The sequence below is a fragment of the Mirounga angustirostris genome, unplaced genomic scaffold, assembly GCF_029215605.1.
Source record: "Mirounga angustirostris isolate CCGP_5_RB_7025 unplaced genomic scaffold, mMirAng1.0.hap1 SCAF_7, whole genome shotgun sequence".
NCBI classification, from domain to species: domain Eukaryota; kingdom Metazoa; phylum Chordata; class Mammalia; order Carnivora; family Phocidae; genus Mirounga; species Mirounga angustirostris.
The window spans coordinates 58,735,014-58,755,948 of record NW_026991715.1 but is presented as its reverse complement, the minus strand read 5'-3'; the positions used below and the strand labels follow the sequence as shown (position 1 = coordinate 58,755,948).

Below are 20,935 nucleotides of genomic sequence, written 5' to 3'. Positions count from 1 at the left end.
CCTCCAGATCCTGCCAGTGAATAGCTTCTCTTAGACTGGAGTCAGGGCGATGGCTCAAACAGGTAGCTTTTTTTTTTTCCTTTTTAAATGCACAAGCTGGGGCCCATTAGATTGTGATTCTAGAGCTCTGGAATAGGACTCCACGGGGAATTCTGGTACACAAGGGTATATGCATGAGTGTAATGCAGTGGGGAATCATGCGTGTGCTCTGCCTTCCAGACGTAAAAGCCTGCAGTGTAAGTAAAACTGACTAGGAACATTAGCACACTTATTCTGGGGGGTGGTCCCCTGAATCTAGCAGAGAACTGAGCACAAAATTCACGTCAGACTTCACCTATGGTATCCATTTAACTCTTAAAAACAGCTCCGAGTTAGCCACTAGGCAAATGTAAATCAAAACCACATTGAGATCCAACTTCACACCCACTTGAATGGTTATAATAAAAAAGACAGATAATAACAAGTGTTGGCAAGGATGTGGAGAAAAAGGGACCCTCCTACATGCTAGCAAAAATGTAAAATGATGCAGCTGTGCTGGAAAATAGTTTGGTGGTTCCTCAAAAAGTTAAACACAGAGTTACCACGTGACCAAGCAATTCTACTCTTAGAATCGCCCATGAAAAATGAAAGCATATGTCCACACAAAAACTTGCACAAGAATGCTCACAGCAGCATTTTTCATAATAGCCATAAAGGAAACAACCCAAATGTCCATCAGTGGATAAACAGATAAACAAAACGTGGTATAGCCATACAATGAAATATTATTTGGCAATAAGAGGGATAAAATACTGATACCTGCTACAACATGGATGAGCCGTGGAAACATCATGCTAAGTAAAAGATGCCAGACACAAAGGGCCATATATTGTATGAGTCCATTTATAGGAAATGTTCAGAATAAGCAAATTTGTGGAGTCAGAAAGTACATTAGTGGTTGCCAAGTGCTGGGAAAGAAGGGATATGGGACTGACTGCTAATAGGTATGGTGTTCCTTTTGGGTGTGATGGAAATATTCTAGAATTAGACCATGGTACCGGTGGCCCAACATAATGAATATACTAAAAGCCACTGAATTGTACACTTTAAAATGGTGTATTTTTTATTTTTATTTTTTTAAGATTTTATTTATTTATTTGACAGAGTGAGAGAGAGCACAAGCAGGGGGAGCGGCAGGCAGAGGGAGAGGGAGAAGCAGACTCCCCGCTGAGCAGGGAGCCCAATGTGGGGCTCGATCCCAGGACCCCGGGATCATGACCTGAGCCGAAGGCAAATGCTTAACTGACTGAGCCACCCAGGTGCCCCTAAAATGGTGGATTTTTTAAAAAGATTTTGTTTATTTATTTGAGAGAGAGATTTGAGTGCAAGTGGAAGGGAGGGGCAGAGGGAGAAGGAGAAGCAGACTCCCCACCAAGCAGGGAGCCTGATATGGGGCTCAATCCCAGGACACTGGGATCATGACCTGAGCCAAAGTCAGATGCTTAACTGACTGAGCCACCCAGGCACCCCTAAAATGGTGAATTTTATGTCATGTGAATTATATCACAAAGAAAGTCAGTGACATGACACTTCATGCCTAGTGTTCTATAGTAGGACCTGCACTCAGGGACCACATTACAAGATTCCAAGCACTAGACATGACTGGTCAGGGGCCCCGCACCTGTGGTCTTAGCTTACTGAGCTTCTAACACCAACTTTTCTTTTATCAAACTGTTTGTAAGGAAAATGAATTCTGTATTTGATTCTATATCCTATCACTGAGGCATATGGTTTGCCTAGAAAGTAAATTTACATAGTGACACTGATTAAATTATGAACATAAACACTGTAAAGAACCCTTTGAGTTAAGCTCTCCTGTAGTCAGTCAATAAATTTACAAACCTACATACACACTTACAGACCTCCTCCTTCCACTCTTCTTCTCTCTCTCCCCCCTTCTCTTTCCTCTGATCCTGAACAAGGATGTTCTGCCAAAACTAAGCCCAAACCTGGGCATCATTCCAAATTGCTCCATTTCCCACATCTGCCTTGTCCCAACATCAAATAACTTCTTGACTTAAAAACATAAAAACCTAATGCCTCTTCTCTATCACCACTACTTTAATCCAGGCTCCCTTCATCTCACACCGTGAATTATTGTAGAAACTAGGGAAATCAATCTTCCACAGTCTTCTTCAATCAAGTGATGACATCACTCCCCTGCTAAAATCCTCCCCATGATTCCCTTGATAAAGTCCCCATTTTCTTTTTAGTCTAGCAAAGGAAATATCCCCAAATCTGACCTTTGCGTTATAATTCTGACTCACGTGTCTTCCACACACAGTTTACACTGACCTGTCAGATGCTGGTCCTCAGACATCCCATCCTATTTCACACCCTGAATGTCTGCTCACGTTCTTCTCTCTACTTAAACATCCCCCTCCCCTACCTCCTTTCCCCACTACCAAGTTAATACACACCAAATTAATCTTTATATGTCCCTCAAGAAGATTACACTCAGACAATGCATTACTTGAGAAGCCATTTCCATGCCAGGCTGAGTCAGACACTTTTCCTTCATGTTCCTGTGGAACCCTACCTCTTTCAGACACTACAGAGCTATAGTAAACACCAGTATAGCAAGCAGACCCTAATATTTCCAGCTCCTAGTATTCATACCTTTGTGTCATCCCTTCCTCTTGAGTATGGACTAGCCTAGTAGCTTCCTCTGATCAATAGAATACAGCAAAGGTGACGGGATGTCACATCTGCCTCTAGGCTACCCAAGACAGTGACTACCATCTTACTAGCAGACTCTCCCTCTTGCTGGCTTTGACGAAGCATGCTGCCGTGTCTAGGAGGTCCAAGTGGCAAAGCAACCAAGGGTGGCTTCTGGCCAACAGCCAGCCAAGCACTGAGGCCCTAGGTCTAAAAGCCATTAAGGAATTAGGAATCCTGCCAACAGCCATGCCGCTAAGCTTAGAAGAGGATTCTTCTCCAGTCGAGTCTGCAGATGAGACCTAGCCCTAGTCAACACACGGCAACCTTCTAAGAGATGCTGATGTAGAGGTCCCAGATAGGCTATGTATGGATTCCCAACCCACAGAAACTCATCATAAATGTGTGTATCTTAAGCCACTAAATCTGTGGTATTATGTTACATAGAATAGATAAATACTTATTTGTGTGTCTTTCTCCATCCTAACTAGAATAGAAACTTCCATAGGGAAGGAGTCATCTTTTTCATCTTTGTAGTCCTAAGTTTAACAGAGGTGTTTGATATGCAGTTAGACCTCAAAAAATATTTGTTGAACTGTTGAACTGAACCAGTCTACCCCCAAATTTCTCCATGTTTGACAACCAAGCTGCCTTAGTCTGACAGCACCACCTGATGGCTAACACAGGGAACTGCGACCCAATCTTGATTTCCCTTAACTGGGGCAGATAAGCAATTCTGTCTTCCTTCTTTAATGGCACACACTGAAGATACCTTTAAGAGTGTCTCTTTGGGACAGGCACAGGTGTATATCCACTATATCATTTTCTCCATCTTTTAGTTTCCAATCTGTACTACTCCCCCAATTTCTCTCTTACTCTTTCATATTTGCATGCGCTCTCTGTTTCTCCCTATCTTCCCGAACCCCACCCCATCCCACCCCAACTTCATTGCACTTCCTCATTCACTCATATACAACTCGTAAGCCAAGAAACTATATTGAGCATTGCTAGTTGATAAAACTGATATATCTACATAAGAAAAAAACAAGACCCATTTATAAATGATATTAACCATGTGAAAGCACTTTAGGAAAAGTATCCATAGATGAGACATGTGATTCTATCACAAAAATAGAATCATATATTTCCTTAAAGATTTATTTATTTAATTTGAGAGAAAGAGCAAAGGGAGAGGCAAAGGGAGAGAGAGTGGAAGAGAAACAGACTTGCCACTGAGCGTGGAGCCCAATGCATGGGGCTTGATCCTACAAACCTGAGATCATGACCCCAGCTGAAATCAAGAGTCAGTGGATCAAGAGCGCCACCCAGGCGCCCCTAGAATCATATTCTTAAAACATATAAAACAATATACATCCATGCATAAATTTGTAAAATTTTTTTTAAAAAACCTTGATTTTAGGTCTTGATGATTAAAATTAAGATAAGGAGTTACTTACGCTCTGAGTCCTTATGAAGGCTCAAGGAAATTCTTTCAAACGATCTGCGATGCTGAGCCCCCTGTGGCACTCCATGGAAGCTGACAGGGTTCATGACAGTGTCAATGCATAGAGATTTCTTTTTTTAAAAGATTTTATTTATTTATTTGACCGGAGGGAAGGAGAGCATGAGCAGGGGGGAGGGGCAGAGGGAAAGGGAGAAGCAGGCTCTCTGCTCAGCAGGGTGCCCAATGCAGGGCTGGATCCCAGGACCCCGGATCATGACCTGAGCCGAAGGCAGACGCTTAACTGACTGAGCCACCCAGGCGCCCCCACAAAGAACTTTCAACTGAGGGAACATGAAAAGGCAAACTGTTTTGCTGCCATGAAAAGATGTGTTTACCACTGTGGGGACCAACCTTTTCTAGAAGTTTGTCTCCTTGAGATCCCACATCTCCAAGAAAACGAAACGGTTGCTGGGTTAAAAGCAGAGAAGACCAGGTTGTACACACAGAGAAGCTTCTGTTAGAGATACTAAGCCTGAGCTTGAGCAAAACCTATATTACTAATTTACAATTAAAGGACCTGATGACAGTTCTCTTGTGATGGGCAGAAGTTAATGCCCCAGATTAGATAAATACGGCCTTTCTGGGAAGAAAATATTTCACTAATGTACTAAAAACAGTTTAGACTTTGTAATATAAAAAAGATATCAACACAGGGCCATTCTCTGCAGCAACACTTATAATAGCAAAAAATAATGGAAATAATCCAAAAACTATCAATGGGGGTTGGTTGAATAAGCTATAGTATGGATTATAATGGAACATTATGCAGCTCTAAAAAGAAGTGAGGAATATTTACTAATGGAGTGATCTCCAAGATATATTTTAAGTGAAAAAAGCAAAATGTAGAAATAGGAGTTGGCATGTTACCATTTATCTAAGAAATGAAGGCTATAAACCTTTGTGTGTAATTAAAACAATGGTATGAAAACTATAAAAAATTTAAATATATTTACCTACTTGATGGAGGGCATAGGATATAGGCAATAGGGATTAAATCTAATCATCTCTGAATATACCATATTGTAAAGATTTTGCTTTGTAACATGTAAATAATTCATATTATTATAACAAAATTAAATATAAAAAATCTAAAATTAAAAAAAGACCAAGTCAAAAGTAAAATGAAACAAATGAACATAACTGCTCATAACTGTGAGTTAATCACTAACCATTCCACTGTCAGGATTGCTACATAAAAAGGAACTGATTCAAACAACTTAAAAACACAATAACTTTCCTGGTTCATCCCTAGTAGAATATACTCTAATGTCAAAAATAACTGGGAAAAAATACTAAGCTGTTTTCAGTGATGATTCTGAGCCTGTTGTGGGTATACTAAGGATAGAACAAATGAGGAATTATCCCCAGTGTTGTTAAGAATCAGTAATTTATGTCACAGGAAGAAGAAACAGAAATGCAAGACTGATGAGTTAAAGTAAAGCCTCGTGGTCCTAAATCTGAATTGGAAGTATAAATATAAGCTTATGGTGCATTTAATCTCTAAAAAATATTTATTTCCTGGCTGTGTCCACTTAAAAAGCCAAGAAACAATAACCAGTCCATGAGCAATGACCACTCCACTGCCCAGATCATGTCTCTAAATACCATCTTTCAATAAAAAGAATTAGGTTCCTGAGAGAAACTACTGATTCCAGATCTGGGAAAGAACACGATGAAACTGGAAAATCTTGTCATATCATCAGGCAAAAAAACCTATCAAAGATAACTAGGAGCCAACGCAGCTACTCCCAGTAGCCAAAGAGAGGACCATTGAGCATCAGTAAGAACAATGATCACAACAGACTGGGACACATCTAAGATTTATAAACTGATAAGTTTATACCAATACCAAAAACACCACTGGGGGATGGTAAAAATCAAATCACTATTTTAAAAACTGGTGAATAATAAAATAATCAGGATAATCAAAGAGTTGACGAAAGGGAGGTTCTCTTTATGGAAGCACCCCAGAAGTATTGCAAGAAAAAAATGAATGATAGACTTTTGTAATCCCCAATGAATTAACAGATCTAAGCAACAATCATCAAACATCACAAAACCAGAGAGAACCAGACATTATGTGCTTCCTGATGGAGGTACAGAGCACTACCTATAAAGTAGTCTTGCCAAAATAAATACGTAAATAAGCCTGAATCCTACCAAAATACCTCTAGATGGAAGTACCAATATTATAGGGAATATAAGGCCAGAAGAACATGGTACATGATACCGTGGGAATGTAATCAGCAAAATCCAGACTGTGGCAAACTCTGCTGGACAAATGACCCAGTTTTGTCAACACACAAATTGTAAGGTTAAAAACAGAGAAAGGGGGACCTATAGATTAAAAGATACTTAAGAAACACATCAACCAACGAGTGGATCTTATTCCAAATATGATTCAAACAACAATTTTAAAAAAGACATTTATGAGACAAGTAGGGAAATTTGAACATTATCTTGGTATCTGATGATATTAAGGAATTATTTTAATTTTTAGGTATGCTAATAGCACTATGGTTATTTTTTAAACAGGCCTAATGTCTTAAGGTTACATTGCTGAAATACTTACAGCTAAAATAATATGATATTTTAGATTTGTTTTAAAATAATCCCAGAGTAGGGGGGAGAGTGGGTGGTGTAGATGAAAGAAAAGACTTAATTTTATAACTGTTGAAGCTGGGTAATATGTACATGAAGTTCCATTATACTATTCTCTCTATTTTTGTATGCATTTGAACTTCTCCAGAATAAAAAATGTTAAATGACAAGCCTTCAAACATTGGTTTGTATATTGTTATCAACAGTAGACAACACTTAACTGAGAGTGAGGTTGAAAGCTAGCAGTGATGTTTATATATACATGTGTAAATTATACCAACAATTCTATGAGGCGGTGACTTTTATTATCCTCCTTACACAAGAGAAGAAATTGAAAATGAGAGACGTTAAGTCACAGAACAAAGTAAATGGCATACATGAGATTATAACCTAGTTCTTTCTGTCCTCAGATGCCAAGTGTCCGGTGGGAAAAAGAGAAACCATTGTACATATATTAAGGAGAGAGGAATCAATGTAAAGCATGTTTACAAGGTGTTGGAAGGTATAAAAGAGCCAAAAGAAGATGGAGGCGACCTGGAGAAACAGAAGGTGAGAGGATAACATCCAGAGGTCAGAAACCCTGGGCTGGAACCCATCAGCCCTCCCTCCTCCTCATGATGCTGGCACCATCCCTGTTCCAGTTCTCCCACGGATACTTCGCAAGAGCCACTGCTAAGATATCTGCCTTTCTCCCACTCCCAATGTCCTACCTGGACTTCCTGCCTCCAGAATCGAAGAGGAGACCAGTTGGCAACAGGATCTGGAAGATGCAGTTTGTAGACTTCTAGCCCCACATAATACAAAGGAGAATATGGACAAGCAAGTATGGAGCTGAGAACCAAGAGACAACCAACTACCGTGCTATACTCCCTGTCAAGTTACAAGGTCAAATCGTAATTGCTCAATTTAGAACTCTTATGTGAAGTTTTACTTTCTTCCTCCTTTCCTCCGCTATAATTCTGTATTCCTCCCCACAGTAGCTACTATGTGGCCAGTAAACACTTGGAATGTGCTAGTCTATACTGAGATGCCCTGTAAGTGTAAAATACATTCCAGATTTCAAAGACCTAGTTACACACAGAGGTACACACACATTCGTGGGAACTGAGAAGGTTTACAGGGACGGTACATCTGTTATACTTACACCAATCTTTTTGACAGCGCATTATTCCCACCTTAGGAGAAGTTACGCAGCTTCTCCAAGGTCACAAAGCTTGTGTAAGGCGAGCTAGAACTCAAGCCTGGGCCAGTGAATATCTTCCCATCACACCAGGTTGTCTTTTTGTAGCCACAAAAACTACATGAAAGGAGCTGCAGTGGGGCCTTGTACAGTGGATCCTCTCAAAAGCTCCATGATATGAGAGGCTTGGTATGACTAGGAACGGCTAGGCAGGCACTAAGCCGGGCCTTCGCCTCCACACGCTTAGCAAGTCCTCATCTACAAGAATGTTTTCAGAATAAGGGCATAACTTAATCAACTTAGCTGAAACTATGTCTTCGAGGAAAGTGCCTTACTAATTTGAATTCGCTCCCTCCAGTCATTAATGGGCAATTTGGACACCCAAATTGTATAATCACTGCAATGAATTAACACACATCAAATAAATGTGTGATCCATAGTGATTCATAATGATTCTAAGCAAGCAAGCAAAGAAACAAGTTAAAAAAAAAAAAAAATTCCTTATCACCTTAGGAGAATGCTAGAGTATCAACTCATTATTTTGAAAACTGGAAATAAGGGGAAAAACTGAGGCATTTAACCTGCCTTCCCTACATAAACTGTATCCCAGGGAAACCAATTAGTTGGTGAGGTGAAGTAAATTTTCCTTCTTAGAGACATTGCAGCTAATAAGAAGAAATGATACAATGAGAATATCACTATTTTATACACCCCCTGATGATGAATGAATGTAAGCAATGGTCATCACAGCAAAAACAAAAAACAAAACAAAACAAAAAAACCATGTGTTTCCTGCTGTGAAAACACAGTATCATTGAAAAAGCATTCTTGCCCCACCCGCACCCCCCAAAACTGAGCATAATTTGATCAAACCTGTAAATCTACCTGCGAGTTTCTAACAAACACAGAAGGCACAAAAACACATTCGACCCACTCCAGGAATGCAAGAAGTAAAATGCAGACGGGGGAATAGTCACAGGACAAACAATGGAGGGTCCTCAACAAGCTAAGTGCAAGTATAAAGATAGAGGCATGGGGAACCTGTGGATTAAGAGAGACTTAAAGGATCTATCAATCAGTCGTAATGAGTGAATTTTATTTGGATACCCATAAACTGTAAAAACTAATAAAGCAATTAGAAAAATCAAATGATATTAAGTAGTTGCTATAGACTGTTTCTGTCCCTGCCAAATTTATGTGTTGAAATCCAAACCCAGTGTGATGGTATTCAGAGATAGTGCACAAGTCTTGAGGGTGGAGCCCTCGTGAATGGGATTAGCGCCCTTACAAAAGAGATCCCAGAGAGTGCCCTCCCCACTCCGCCATGTGAGGACACGGTAAGAAGATGTCTACTGATGAACCAGGAAGCAGCTGCTCACCAGACACAGAATCTGCTGGTGCCATGATCTTGGCCTTCACACCCCCCAGAACCATGAGATGTAAACTTCTGTCGTCCAGAACCGTCCAGTCTATGGCATTTTTGTTGTTGTTGTTATGGCGACCTGAACTAAGACAGTTGTCGTTCAATTTTTTGGTGTATAATGGTTTCGTGTTTGTTTGCTTATTTTTAAGAATTTCTTTTTTTTTTTTTTTTAAGATTTTATTTATTTATTTGACAGAGAGAGACACAGCGAGAGAGGGAACACAAGCAGGGGGAGTGGGAGAGGGAGAAGCAGGCTTCCTGCTGAGCAGGGAGCCCGATGCAGGGCTCGATCCCAGGACCCTGCGATCATGACCTGAGCCGAAGGTAGATGCTTAACAGATGAGCCACCAGGCGCCCCTGTTTTTAAGAATTCTTAAGAGTTAAAAGATATAGACAGAAGTATTTGTAGATAAAACAGAAACAAGCACCTAAAATATACACCCTGTTAGTGCCTTTGGAGATGAACTAGCCCAGATGAAAAGAGGACAGTGTCACAGCACAGCTCTGAGTCCCTGGGAGTGAGATCCTGGTCCCTGCACCCCAGCTCTCTCCCTCACCTCCTGAGAACGCCAACCATCAGGCAGAAGCACCACTCCCTGAGGTGAACGCCGCAGGTTCTCCCTCATCTGCTTCATCGCCCTCTAATTAAACCCGCTTCTCCCAAAGGACAAGTGTAGAAAAGAAACACTAGTTCTAATTCAATTTTACGTTTCTCTCACAACATTGTAAATATATTCCAGCTACATAATGGTCTAAATACTTTTTTTGGGTTAACCTAGAAACCTAAATGCCATGTATAACATTGCTTCTATATGAAAATCCTTTCCCGATACCAACTAGATGCCTTACAAAGTGTTTTTGTCACATAATCTGCATATAAAAGCAAGGGTTGTCTTTTTTTTTTTTTTTTTTTTAATTCAAAGTTCTCACCTTTGACACACAGAAAAGGCTCTGGCCTTTTGCCCCACCTCCTTCCCCCTTCCTGAAAATCTCCACAAAGGTGAGGGAAGAAAGTGTCTGCAACATTCCACCCTGTCAATACCCTCAGAATGGAGCACAACCCCTTCCCTCCACCAGCTCCTCCCAAAGGGATGAAGACTCCCTCATCTGTCAGTCAGTCCTGAAGTCTCGCTGCAGTCTCATGGTCCTAGGGGGCCAGATCACTGCAGAGAGAGGTGGGGCTTTGGAAAGCTCACCCAGGGTAACCCTTGACTCAGTAAACAGACAGAGAAGCCGACCACAGGGACATAAAGGCCGGGTGGGGGGAGGCGGTGTCCAATGTGTAAGGGGTCCCAGAACTGGCTTTGCAAACTCAGCCTTATAGATTTGGGAGGAAGAGGGCAGGAAGCTTCAGGCCAAGCCATCTGCCTCAGTCTCCTCTCCCAGCACTACTTCCCAGAGCACGTATGTGGTGGACTCCCTGGAAGGCAATATTAACCAGTGCTTGGCGGTCGCTGACAAAGCTGATCCTTTGCTCTGTTCTACCTTTATTTGGCCATCATTGTTTTGGGAATCACTCTCTCGAGGGAACTCTGGAAAGGAGATACTGTAGCCCAAGTTTGTATTCGATTGTGGGGAAAAGAAAACGTTTCAGTTCGAGCTATGGCTCGGATCAAAACGCTGCTGGAGCATCAACAGATGGAGCAGCTTTTGCGTTCCTCACAACCGGTTTCTAGGCCAAGACTGTCAATCAGTTTCATAAGCGGAAAATGAAGATGAACCTCCAATGCCCCGAAACTACTTGATAAGTGTGGTTTGGGCCAGTGGGTCATTACTGGCCTCCAAAAACTAGTATTTTCCTCTCCATTTGGCCATTGCTCTTGCTTGAAGCTCCCTCAGCAGGAACCCTTGAGTGGACAAAAGCCCCAGCTAGTCTGAACTCATCACCTTCCAAGTCTAGAGCTTTCATGTTATTTGGGGACCTGACGTCAGAAAACAGCACTTTTCTTTTTATCCATGTCACCCTGCATGATAGGTTGCTAAAAAATCTCTCATGTGTCTTCCTGTAGAAATTTCCAACGCTCAGGGTCTTCTCTGTTTTGTGACTCACACAGGCAATGCCATCCCTAGCCAATCCCTACACCTTCCTCTCTGAGAGAAAACGGGCCTTACATTTACAATGTATCATTTTTTCCAACAGTATACTACATCTGACACCACTGAAATGCAGCAGTATAAAAACCAACAGCGCTTATGCAAAATGGCTTTAAGCCCAGCTGTAGATGAATGCTTTAGGTTATAGATTTATGCCAAAGAATTCCGCACAGAACAACCTCAAGATAACACCAAGGCCCTGATCTTTAAAGGCCAAAGGTTTGTGCGGGTGCAACGCTCATGGAACACTCAACAAACCCCAGCTTCCACCTTCAACTGGCAAGATTCTACCATGCCATCGCCTTCGGAAATTCAGCGGATGCAGACTGAACCCATGTCTATGGCAGCAGTTTCCAAAGCTTCCAGATATCACATCTATATTTAAATCCAGTTAGTCACCTACATTGGCCAAATCAATCTACTTGTAAGTGGAATGCATTTTCCAATAAGACACAAATATGTGTCTCAAAAACGTCAAAATCAAAATACCAAAATCTCGTTTTAATTACCAAAACAGAAATTATAGCAACTGCAGGATTATTAGGAGCTAATATCTGTACAACACTTACAAATGCCACGTACTGTTAAAAACAATGACAACTGTGCTGCCAAACTTCTCCAATTCTGTATGCATTTTGCACTCTCCACTCATCTCAAAACAACATACCAGTTCAAGCCAACAGAAGGGGTGACAATGAATGCGTAAGAGGAGAAACCTCAGCCACAAGGCCCCCCGACTGTTCCCCCTCACCATCACCTGTCTATCACCACTCTGCTCTCAGTAACACCCCAGTTCCAGTAGCACCCACACTTGGGTCCTCAGGCTGGTGTGAGAGGCACTAAAAGCTGAGTAGCTGGATCTGGAGTTGGATTCAGACAATCTTGTATTCAAATTTCAGCCCTCACCTTGAGCAATTTCTCCCACCTCTTGGAGCCTTCTCTTCCTCATTTGTGAAATGGTAATGACAATTTGCAGCTCGTAGTGTTTCTATGTAGATTGGGTGAAACAGTGTATGTGAAGGGGTCCACAGATGGCAATGACTTAAATAATACCTGATATTATTATATCCATTCTATATACCTCGTTGCAAAATGTACAAACCATACACGAAAATTTGAATCATCTTGGAAATAAGAGGCAACCATGAAATATTCTTTCATTGATGGATTACCCAAAAGTAAAAGAGACTCTTGATTTTTATTATAGCAATCACAAGCTTCTCAACTACTTGTCTGTGAGCTGTTCCTAAGGGGGCAGAAAGGAAGAGATGAAAGAAGATAATGGTAAAGAGTAACGCATCGTAATCCTAAGTAAAAGCTGGCTTTTAGGGCGCCTGGGTGGCTCAGTCAGTTAAGTGTCTGCCTTTGGCTCAGGTCATGATCCCAGGGTCCTGGGATCAAGCCCCGCATCGGGCTCCCTGCTCTGCAGGAAGCCTGCTTCTCCCTCTCCCTGCCACTTCTCCTGCTTGTGCTCGCTCTCTCTCTCTCAAATAAATAAATAAAATCTTAAAAAAAAAAAAAAAAGCTGGCTTTTATCCACCAGTGGGAAAAAAGAGAAAATGGAGATGAAGCTATTAAGAGCCAAATCTAAACTAATCTATATTGCAACTTGTTAAAAAGGTGGTATTTTCTATCAAAACATAATAACTACCCAGACTTCCACTGTGTTAAAGGTAACAGCTATTTCTAAATATGAACTCCTGAGCACATTTAAACATTTTTAAGAGTGTATTAAATATATGTATTCTTTAGTAAACATATCAGCTTGTAAACACATAGTAAAACTTGTTGATCAACTTTCTGAGGCTGTGGAGAAAAGGTACAGAGAGGAGGAAAGTACAAACCGAGAAAATTGTAATTAACTGGCTAAGCTGCGTTCCCGCTTGGGGAACTTTGAACTTGAGAAAGAGTACTTTCTCCCCCCACGGCCCCCTCCTGGGCTTTGAGATCACAGGGATGGGGGCAGTGGGCAAGAGGCAGTGGAAATGATAGAAACATGTCTTACAGACCAAATGTGTGTGTCCTCCAAAATTCCATTGCAGCCCTAATCCTGATGGTATTTAGAGGTGGGACTTTGGGGAGGTAATTAGATTTATTTTTTTTTTAAAGATTTTATTTATTGATTTGAGACAGAGAGAGTGTAAGGGGTGGGGAAGGGCAGAGAGAGAGGGAGAAGCAGACTTCCCATTGAGCAGGGAGACCGATGCGGGGCTCGATCTCAGGACCCCGAGATCATGACCTGAGCCAAAGGCAGACGCTTAACCGACTGAGCCGCCCAGGCGGCTCCTTGATGTAATTAGATTTAAATGAGGTCATGAGGGTGGGGTCTCATGATGGGATTCGTGTCCTGTGAGAGGAGGAAGGAACACCAGAGCTTGCTTGCTCTCTGCCCCATGAGGACAAAACAAGAAGGTGGCCATCTGCAAGCCAGGAAGAAAGCTCTCCCAAGGCACGGAATCTGCCAGCACCTTGATCTTGACTTCCCAGCCTCCAGAACAGTGTGAAATAAATGTCCATTGTGTACGCCACACTGTTGATGGTATTTTGTTACAGCAGCCCAAGCTGACTAAGAAAGTGCCTCAGCAGAGTCAGGGTGGAGAGTGAACTGAAGAGGAGCATAGGTTTTCAGCAAAAACTTAAAGGTCTCCAAACAAGGTAAGTGAATATATTTTAATATTATTAATCATTAAATAGGAAACATAAATAATACATTAAGTGGCCATTTAAAAAATGCCATTATTTCAGAAAATCATCAAAATTGCCCATCTCAATTTGAGCTTACCAGGGTACCTCCAATAATGTCCAACATCTTTTTGACACTTATTTCAGGGAGCCTTCTGGGGTATGGTCAGGATACTCTCTCTATCCTGCTCTGGAAAGCCTCAATCAATGGGCTCCTTTGCCCTCTGTTTTCCAGGTGTGTTTGGACAAAAATGGTCCTGGCTGGAGATCAATGGAGGGGAAAACAATAGCATGGAGGTTATTTATTCCTTGGCTCTCCATGCCAGGCCCAGGCCTCCAATGACTGCAGTCCTCCTTAAGACCCCAGCTTCTGGGGGCTTCCCTGACCAACAGGTTTGGTTTCTCAAATTCCCATAACCATTCCCTACTGTTACCTCTTCAAGGTGGTAACGGTAGCCTCTTCTTTGAGTTTTAGGGGGCTTCCGCATCATTTCTTGATTTCCTTTCATCTGGCCATCTGTAATAGTCTCTTCAGTAGAATAATTTCAGTTGAACCCTTGTGCATATGCTATCTGTTTCCTGCCCAGATACCATCTGACCAGGTGCGAGGAAGACGTGAGGAGTTAGTCTTTCCTCACCTAGGTGCAGGGTTTAATTACAGCCCTCTGACTGGTCACTGGGATCCCCTGTGGGACCCAAGCTCTTTACACTGAGCAGAGAACCTCAAACAGAAAAGAAAGTAAACACCTTCTGTTCCCCAGTCAGAGGTCTCAACCTAACTTGACAGCGGTCACATTTGCTGAGCCCCTGAATTCCAGATTTGACTTGCCCACCTAGCCCTGAAATGCTCACCTGCTCCTCCAGACTCTGGACTCTACCTTCCCGCCTGGTTCCAAAGGGCTCACTGCCTCCTTGCTATTCTGATTCTTGGCCTTAAGCCCTCACCAGCCTGGTACCATAGGTTCTGTTCTGCCCTGACCAGCATGTCCCGTCCTGCTTTAGCCCAAGTCCTGCCTGGTGGTCACCATGGGGGGAGTTTCTATAGAGAAGTATCACCTCTGAAAGTCAGCATCTTACACTACGTTATCTTTCTGGTTTGAGGGCTTAGCTAGCAAAATCAAAAGGGAGAATTACCTGATATTTCTTAAAAATTAGTTTAATTACTGAGGAAAGCAGTGAAAATTAGAAAGATTTTCTCACTGACTATAATTAATACATTGGAAGAAAGAGAGGGACTAAATTGTGATGAAATGAGCTATGGTAGAAAATAAATCTGAGTTTTACTAAATCAACTTGCAAGACTCAATTGGTCTTACTAAACTTTATGTTCCATTTTAAAATGAAAAATACGGTGAAAAGGACTAGCAAGAACTCCAAAAGCTAAGAACTGAATATGAGCCTATATCATGTCACATCGACCCATTTTAAGCTCCTCCTTGCCTTGCAATTTCCCATGATGCAGGACAGGGCCCCAGCAGGGCAGAGGCATGGGAGGGGCTGCGATGGCAGAGCAAGCTATCAGGACTTGCAAACCCAGTGGATCCTGAGGGTAAGTCAGACCTCAAGAAACCAGAGTGGTCTGGCTACCCGGTGCACATTCTCCCCACTTAGAGACTTTCCAGCTAACCTTGGAGGCTCGGAGTTTGACTTCACGAATGGAGATGGCAGGCTGCCCCTACAGAAGTAAATGACGATGAAGGCAGGGCTGCGACTAGTACCCCCAAATACATGCAATACTACCCATTCTGCTAGAGGCAGCCCCAACCTAATTCATTTGGTCAACAGTCAATTCAGTTCTTTTAAAAGCAACACCAGCGTATCCTAGAAGCTTGTTAAAAATCCAAATCCTCAGGCCCCACCCAAGGCCTACTAAATCAGAAACTCTGGAAGTGGGGCCAAGCAATCCACATTTTAAAAAGGCTTTCAGGTAGTTCTGATGTACACTAGAGAATACTGACTTAGAGAACAGACAAAAATGACTTTTTTCACAATAGTTCTACCCCTCCCCCAAATAAATTACTACCAAAATTATTATTTGTTATCATTAATTATTTACCAGAAGGTTGGAAAAATATTTATTTTCCCTTTATATACAATCAATTTGGGATTATCCTCACTGATTCAGAAAGCCATGGAATGGATAACATAGACGTCATTAATCAGTGACTTAGGCACACCCTCTTACAAAAGATTCACCATCCTCATTAGGCTTTGCTTGCCAAACTTCATGGATAGTCACTGAATCCCTAGCATCTACAACAGAGTTGGGCACAAATACTGGCTGAATGAATAAACGAGTGCAATGAATGGAGGAGAAAGAGGGAGCTGCTGATGCTGCCTATCAACACAGAATCATTTGGAAACTAGTGATGTCCTGTGCCTGACCCACAAAATAGTTACCCACCCAGAGATGGCTGCAAGTTGACTATATTATCAATACTCGTCTCTACAGCTGGCTGCCTAGTCCTGGCTGCCTCCCAGCTGCAACAGCTGGTACGAGAAAAGACGACTCGTAAGAACCCCCCACACACACCCCCAGTCTTCCCGGAGAGAGGTTCAGCCATCCCCCCTGAGGATTTCTGAACAGGAATTATACAACTGGCACATTATGATGAGTGAGCATTCTGCAGGAGTCTCCTGTTGGAGTACTATTTTTAAAAAGGCAAACAAGAGGGAGACAAATTACAAGGAAGTTGCATTTTTATAGCAATCGGGAGAAAAAGCTAACTTCTTACCAGAAATGGAAACCCATATGATATCACTGTACTGCCTATGAATTATTAATGTTTATAATTTTTTTTATAAATTAGTATTCAGGAAGGTTCCTGTTGACGTCATGTTTGACATCATAATGCTTCATCATTCTAAAAGCTTAATGAGATGAATTATTGCTAGAAAAAAGGAGAGAGAGATCAAGCACACATTTTTGCACCCTGGGGAATACCAGAGACCAAGTAGATAATGAGAATATGGTTTATAGTTGATGTACAAAGAGGAAATTAAAAAAAAAAAAACTATTATGACCCACCACCACTGTAAACAGGACCAAATGGCAAGGACTTTATTTTTTTCCCCTGAGCATTTTGGAAAAGGGGGATGGAGGGGGGGCAGGCATGACTAGCAACTATCTCAAACTGTTAAGGCAGAAGAATTCTCATTCTAAAAAGAAATGCAAGCAAAGTTTTTATAAAATTGCCTCATCCTCAAAAGAGTATGGAACATGTGAAGATTGAAAAAGATAACAATGAATCACAAGTCCTAAAAGGGTACTATTAAATATATTAAGGCAATTCTGTGATAATAATTCTGTATGACTTGTATAAATAATAACTCTGGTCTCAAATGTAATTTCAAATATATAGTTTCTGAGATCTACACATGCAAATTAGTGTTGAATCACTGAACCAGCAGTTTCATTCCCAACATTCTTAGTAAAAGGTTGGAATGAATTAAGCTCTTATTTGAAAGTCCTTTTGATAAAGCAGTGTGAGTTAAATTCTTATTTAGGTCAAGCCTTTAACACTTCAGCCAAGTAGCAATGATATTTCTACAAGTTTATACTAGCTGCTAATAATTGGGACTCATTTTCCCTCCAGTTTTTCCTCCATTTGCTAAGTAGCCTCTTGAGGGAAGTATTAAAACATGGAGAATGAATTCATTCATTATTCCTTCTTTCAATACACAAACATGGAATATCTAGAGTTGCCAGGTATTAAATTAGGTCTTGCTACTCTAAAAGGCAGAAATATACAATTTCTCTTACACAATCAAAAAAAAATTATCACAGAGTTCATAAGTTGTCACCATTCTGAACTACTTCAAGATCTTCAAATTGCCTTTTCAACAAGAAAGCAAAAGGTTATTTTTTAAAATAACATCCCTAATTATTCCACGAAATATATCATTTTAATCCCCTAAAATTGCTTCTAATGCTTTTTTCTTTCTTCCTTCCTTCCTTTTGTGTGTGTGTGTGTGTGTGTGAGAGAGAGAGAGAGAGAGAGAGAGAGAGAGAGAACCAGTGTGGGGGGAAAAAAGCTTGACAAAAGAAAAATACAGTGTTTGGCACATGCCTCTATAACAAATGTTCAACTGGTAAGTTGTACTGTCACGAATCCAGGGCTCTGGTCTTTGGATATTTTATCATCACACAGTTAAGATTCAAAAGCTAGAAGAGAAAGCTTATACCTGGTACATAGTAGGTGCTTAGTAAAGGGTCTTTTTTATTATCATGATTATTGTATTATCGTGTTATATGACTATTACCAGAGAAACACTGCAACTATAAATAAACTCAGGTAAGCTTCATGTAACAAAATCCAATAAAGGCTAGGTGCCTATTCACCCTCGGCCAACTGTTGAACAAGTTTTCAAGTACTAAACATACAATTTTCTTTGCCACATAATCAATGCAAAGGTTCCTGGTAATCTATTGACCATGTAAAAGCTGTGATTCTAAATAACATTCAGAGTCATAGGGATGTATTTTTTTCCCATGGGATGTGCCACTGTCATTCTGTTTCCTATAACGATAAAAGGCCCAGTGGCCAGACTCACACAATGAAAACCCTCTTGAATTTAATAGTATTTTGATAACATACAGGAGGGCACTATTAACACAATCGTTTTTCTTTTGCCATTAAGATATTGCTAGTGACTGCTTTAATAATTTAAACACTTTTTTTTCCGCTTCCTCAAAATTCCACTCTCCCGTGAGATGAGAGGTATGTTCAGAATCTTCATCCTCAGACAGCTGCACTGCACTGGAAACCACGGCCCCTCACTGTAGCTCAGCTGACCCTCCAAATTCACAGCCAGGTGCCCTCAATTATGCCCAGGATGCGGTGAACCCAAAGAAGTGACAAACAACAGGTTCCACTCTGGTCCTCTTCCTCTATTCCCTTCCTACCTCTGTCCACACGACACAAACACCCTCATTCATTCACAAATCCCCACCACATCGCTGCCCGTGGCTAAGACTCCGTGCAGCCTGGCTGCCTTTCCCAGGTAAAAAGCTGAATCCTCGCCCCGGGTCTGCACCGGGTCTCACCTACGAGGCGGGCCAGTTCGAGCCGGGGGCTGAGATTTCGTGCAGCAGCCACGGCAGGCTCTCCGTGAAACCCAGCCCACCTCCCGAGTTAACGGAACCACAGCCTGCCTTCCCTCAGTGAGAAACGGGGCCAGCCCACCGGCCTCCCACGGCGCTCCCTTCTCCACCGGCCCCCCAGAAGCAGCTCCCAGGACCCCTCCAGGGGTCTCCTCTGCTCACGCTTCCCGGGCCCTCACCGCTCCCACACATGAAAAGTAAACTCCTCCTTAGTGACAACCTCCCAAGCCAACCGCGTCACGGCCACTCAACTCCGCCGGAGCCCCCTACTCAGGCCAGCCCCGCCCGGACGGGGCGGGCAGCCCCCCACCAGCCTGAGCCGGTTTACCTTGACGCTGGTGTAGCTGGTCTGGGTCTCGGCCTCCGCGCTGCTGCAGCAGTGCCGCCTCCGGCCCCTGCAGGTGGTCGCGGCGGGGGCTGCGGAGCCCGCGCTGCCGCTGCTGCTGCTGCCGCCGCTGCCCAGCTCGGCGCGGGCCCTGCGGACGCGAGTGGCGCCCGGGGGTCCCGACGCGCGGCTCGGGAGAATAACGTCGGCGGCGTCGGTCTGGACGAAGAGGCCGTGCAGGGGGGCCGCGGGGCCCTGCGACACGCTGGTGGTCTGGCGGGGCGAGTTGGACTCGTCCGAGTCCCGGCAGTAGATCACGCCGCTCTGCGAGACGTGGATGCTGGGGGCGCAGCCCATCCCTCAGCCGGGCTCCCCCGCGCGCCCGCCCGGACCCGGGGCACCCGCGGCCACCTGCAGTGAGGGGGCGGGCGCCTCGGCGGCGGCGGAGGCACCCGGACTGCGCGCCCCCCCGCCACCCACCCCCACCCCCCCGGCCTGCCTGGCTGCCGCTCCGTCGGGCTCGCCGCGGCGGCCCCCGCCGAGCCTCCGGGGGCTGCTCGCGTCACCCCAACTTTCCCTTCTGGGCCATCTTCCTCCCCGAGAGGGAGAGCGCGCACACACAGCGCCCCGCGCGCACCGGCGGCCGCCACCCTCCCTGCCGCGGCGCCCCAAACACGCTCCCCGCGCCTCCGCCTTCCCCTCCTCCCTCGGCTCGGCCCGCGCCGCCGCCCAGCTCGACCTGGCCGGGCTCCCGCGCCCGCGGCCCCTGGGCCAGGGCGCCCGCCCGCCTACACCTTCTTTCCCCACTTTCGGTCCGCGCGCGTCCCCCTCCCGCCCTCGCTCCCGCCCTCCTTCCTCCCCGGGAGCCCCCGCTCCGCGGCCGCGGCCGCTCGCGCCCCACTGCGCCCCTCCCGGCCCCGCCCGGCGCTCCCCGAGCTCTCCCCGGCTGGGCGAGTGTACCCGCCGCTCGGCTCGGCCCGCGGGGCCCGGGCGCGCTGCAGCTGGCACCACGCCTCCGCGCCCGCCCTCCTCCGCCGCGGTCCGAGGCCTCGTCCCTTCTGCACGCGCTGCCCCTCGCCGCACGCACCCCGGGCCGGCCCTGAGGGCTGGGAAGCCCTGGGGAGCCCTGCAATATGCCTCTCGCCCTTCACGAACACATTTTACCACAGCCTGAGCAAAAACACCAGGACGCCCCTCCCCAACAGCCCAAGCCCACCCAACTGACTAGCTCTCCCCTTGGCACACTCAGGGAGTTAGGGAGAGACCTCATGCTTCCGTAGTCGGCCCATCACTTCCCCCACGTACTCTGAGGGCTGAGTCGTCAC

At 44.1% G+C, this 20,935-nt stretch overlaps 1 protein-coding gene across 12 annotated transcripts in view; it reads right to left on the bottom strand.

Moving 5' to 3' along the window:
- PDE8B (phosphodiesterase 8B) overlaps positions 1 to 20,935 on the bottom strand; it is a 236,875-nt gene that overhangs the window by 190,106 nt on the left and 25,834 nt on the right. For 5 of the 12 annotated variants that reach the window (XM_045896857.3, XM_045896875.3, XM_054512533.2 and 2 more), the window contains exon 1: positions 19,614 to 20,263. The exons of 2 other annotated variants lie outside the window; for them this stretch is intronic. In XM_045896857.3, the coding sequence (XP_045752813.1) occupies positions 19,614 to 19,967 (354 nt within the window). In that variant the 5' untranslated portion in view covers positions 19,968 to 20,263. Of the gene's footprint in view, positions 1 to 19,613; positions 20,265 to 20,935 lie in introns of those variants that run through there. 5 more of the 12 variants (XM_064596263.1, XM_064596267.1, XM_064596264.1 and 2 more) reach the window with 2 other exon arrangements.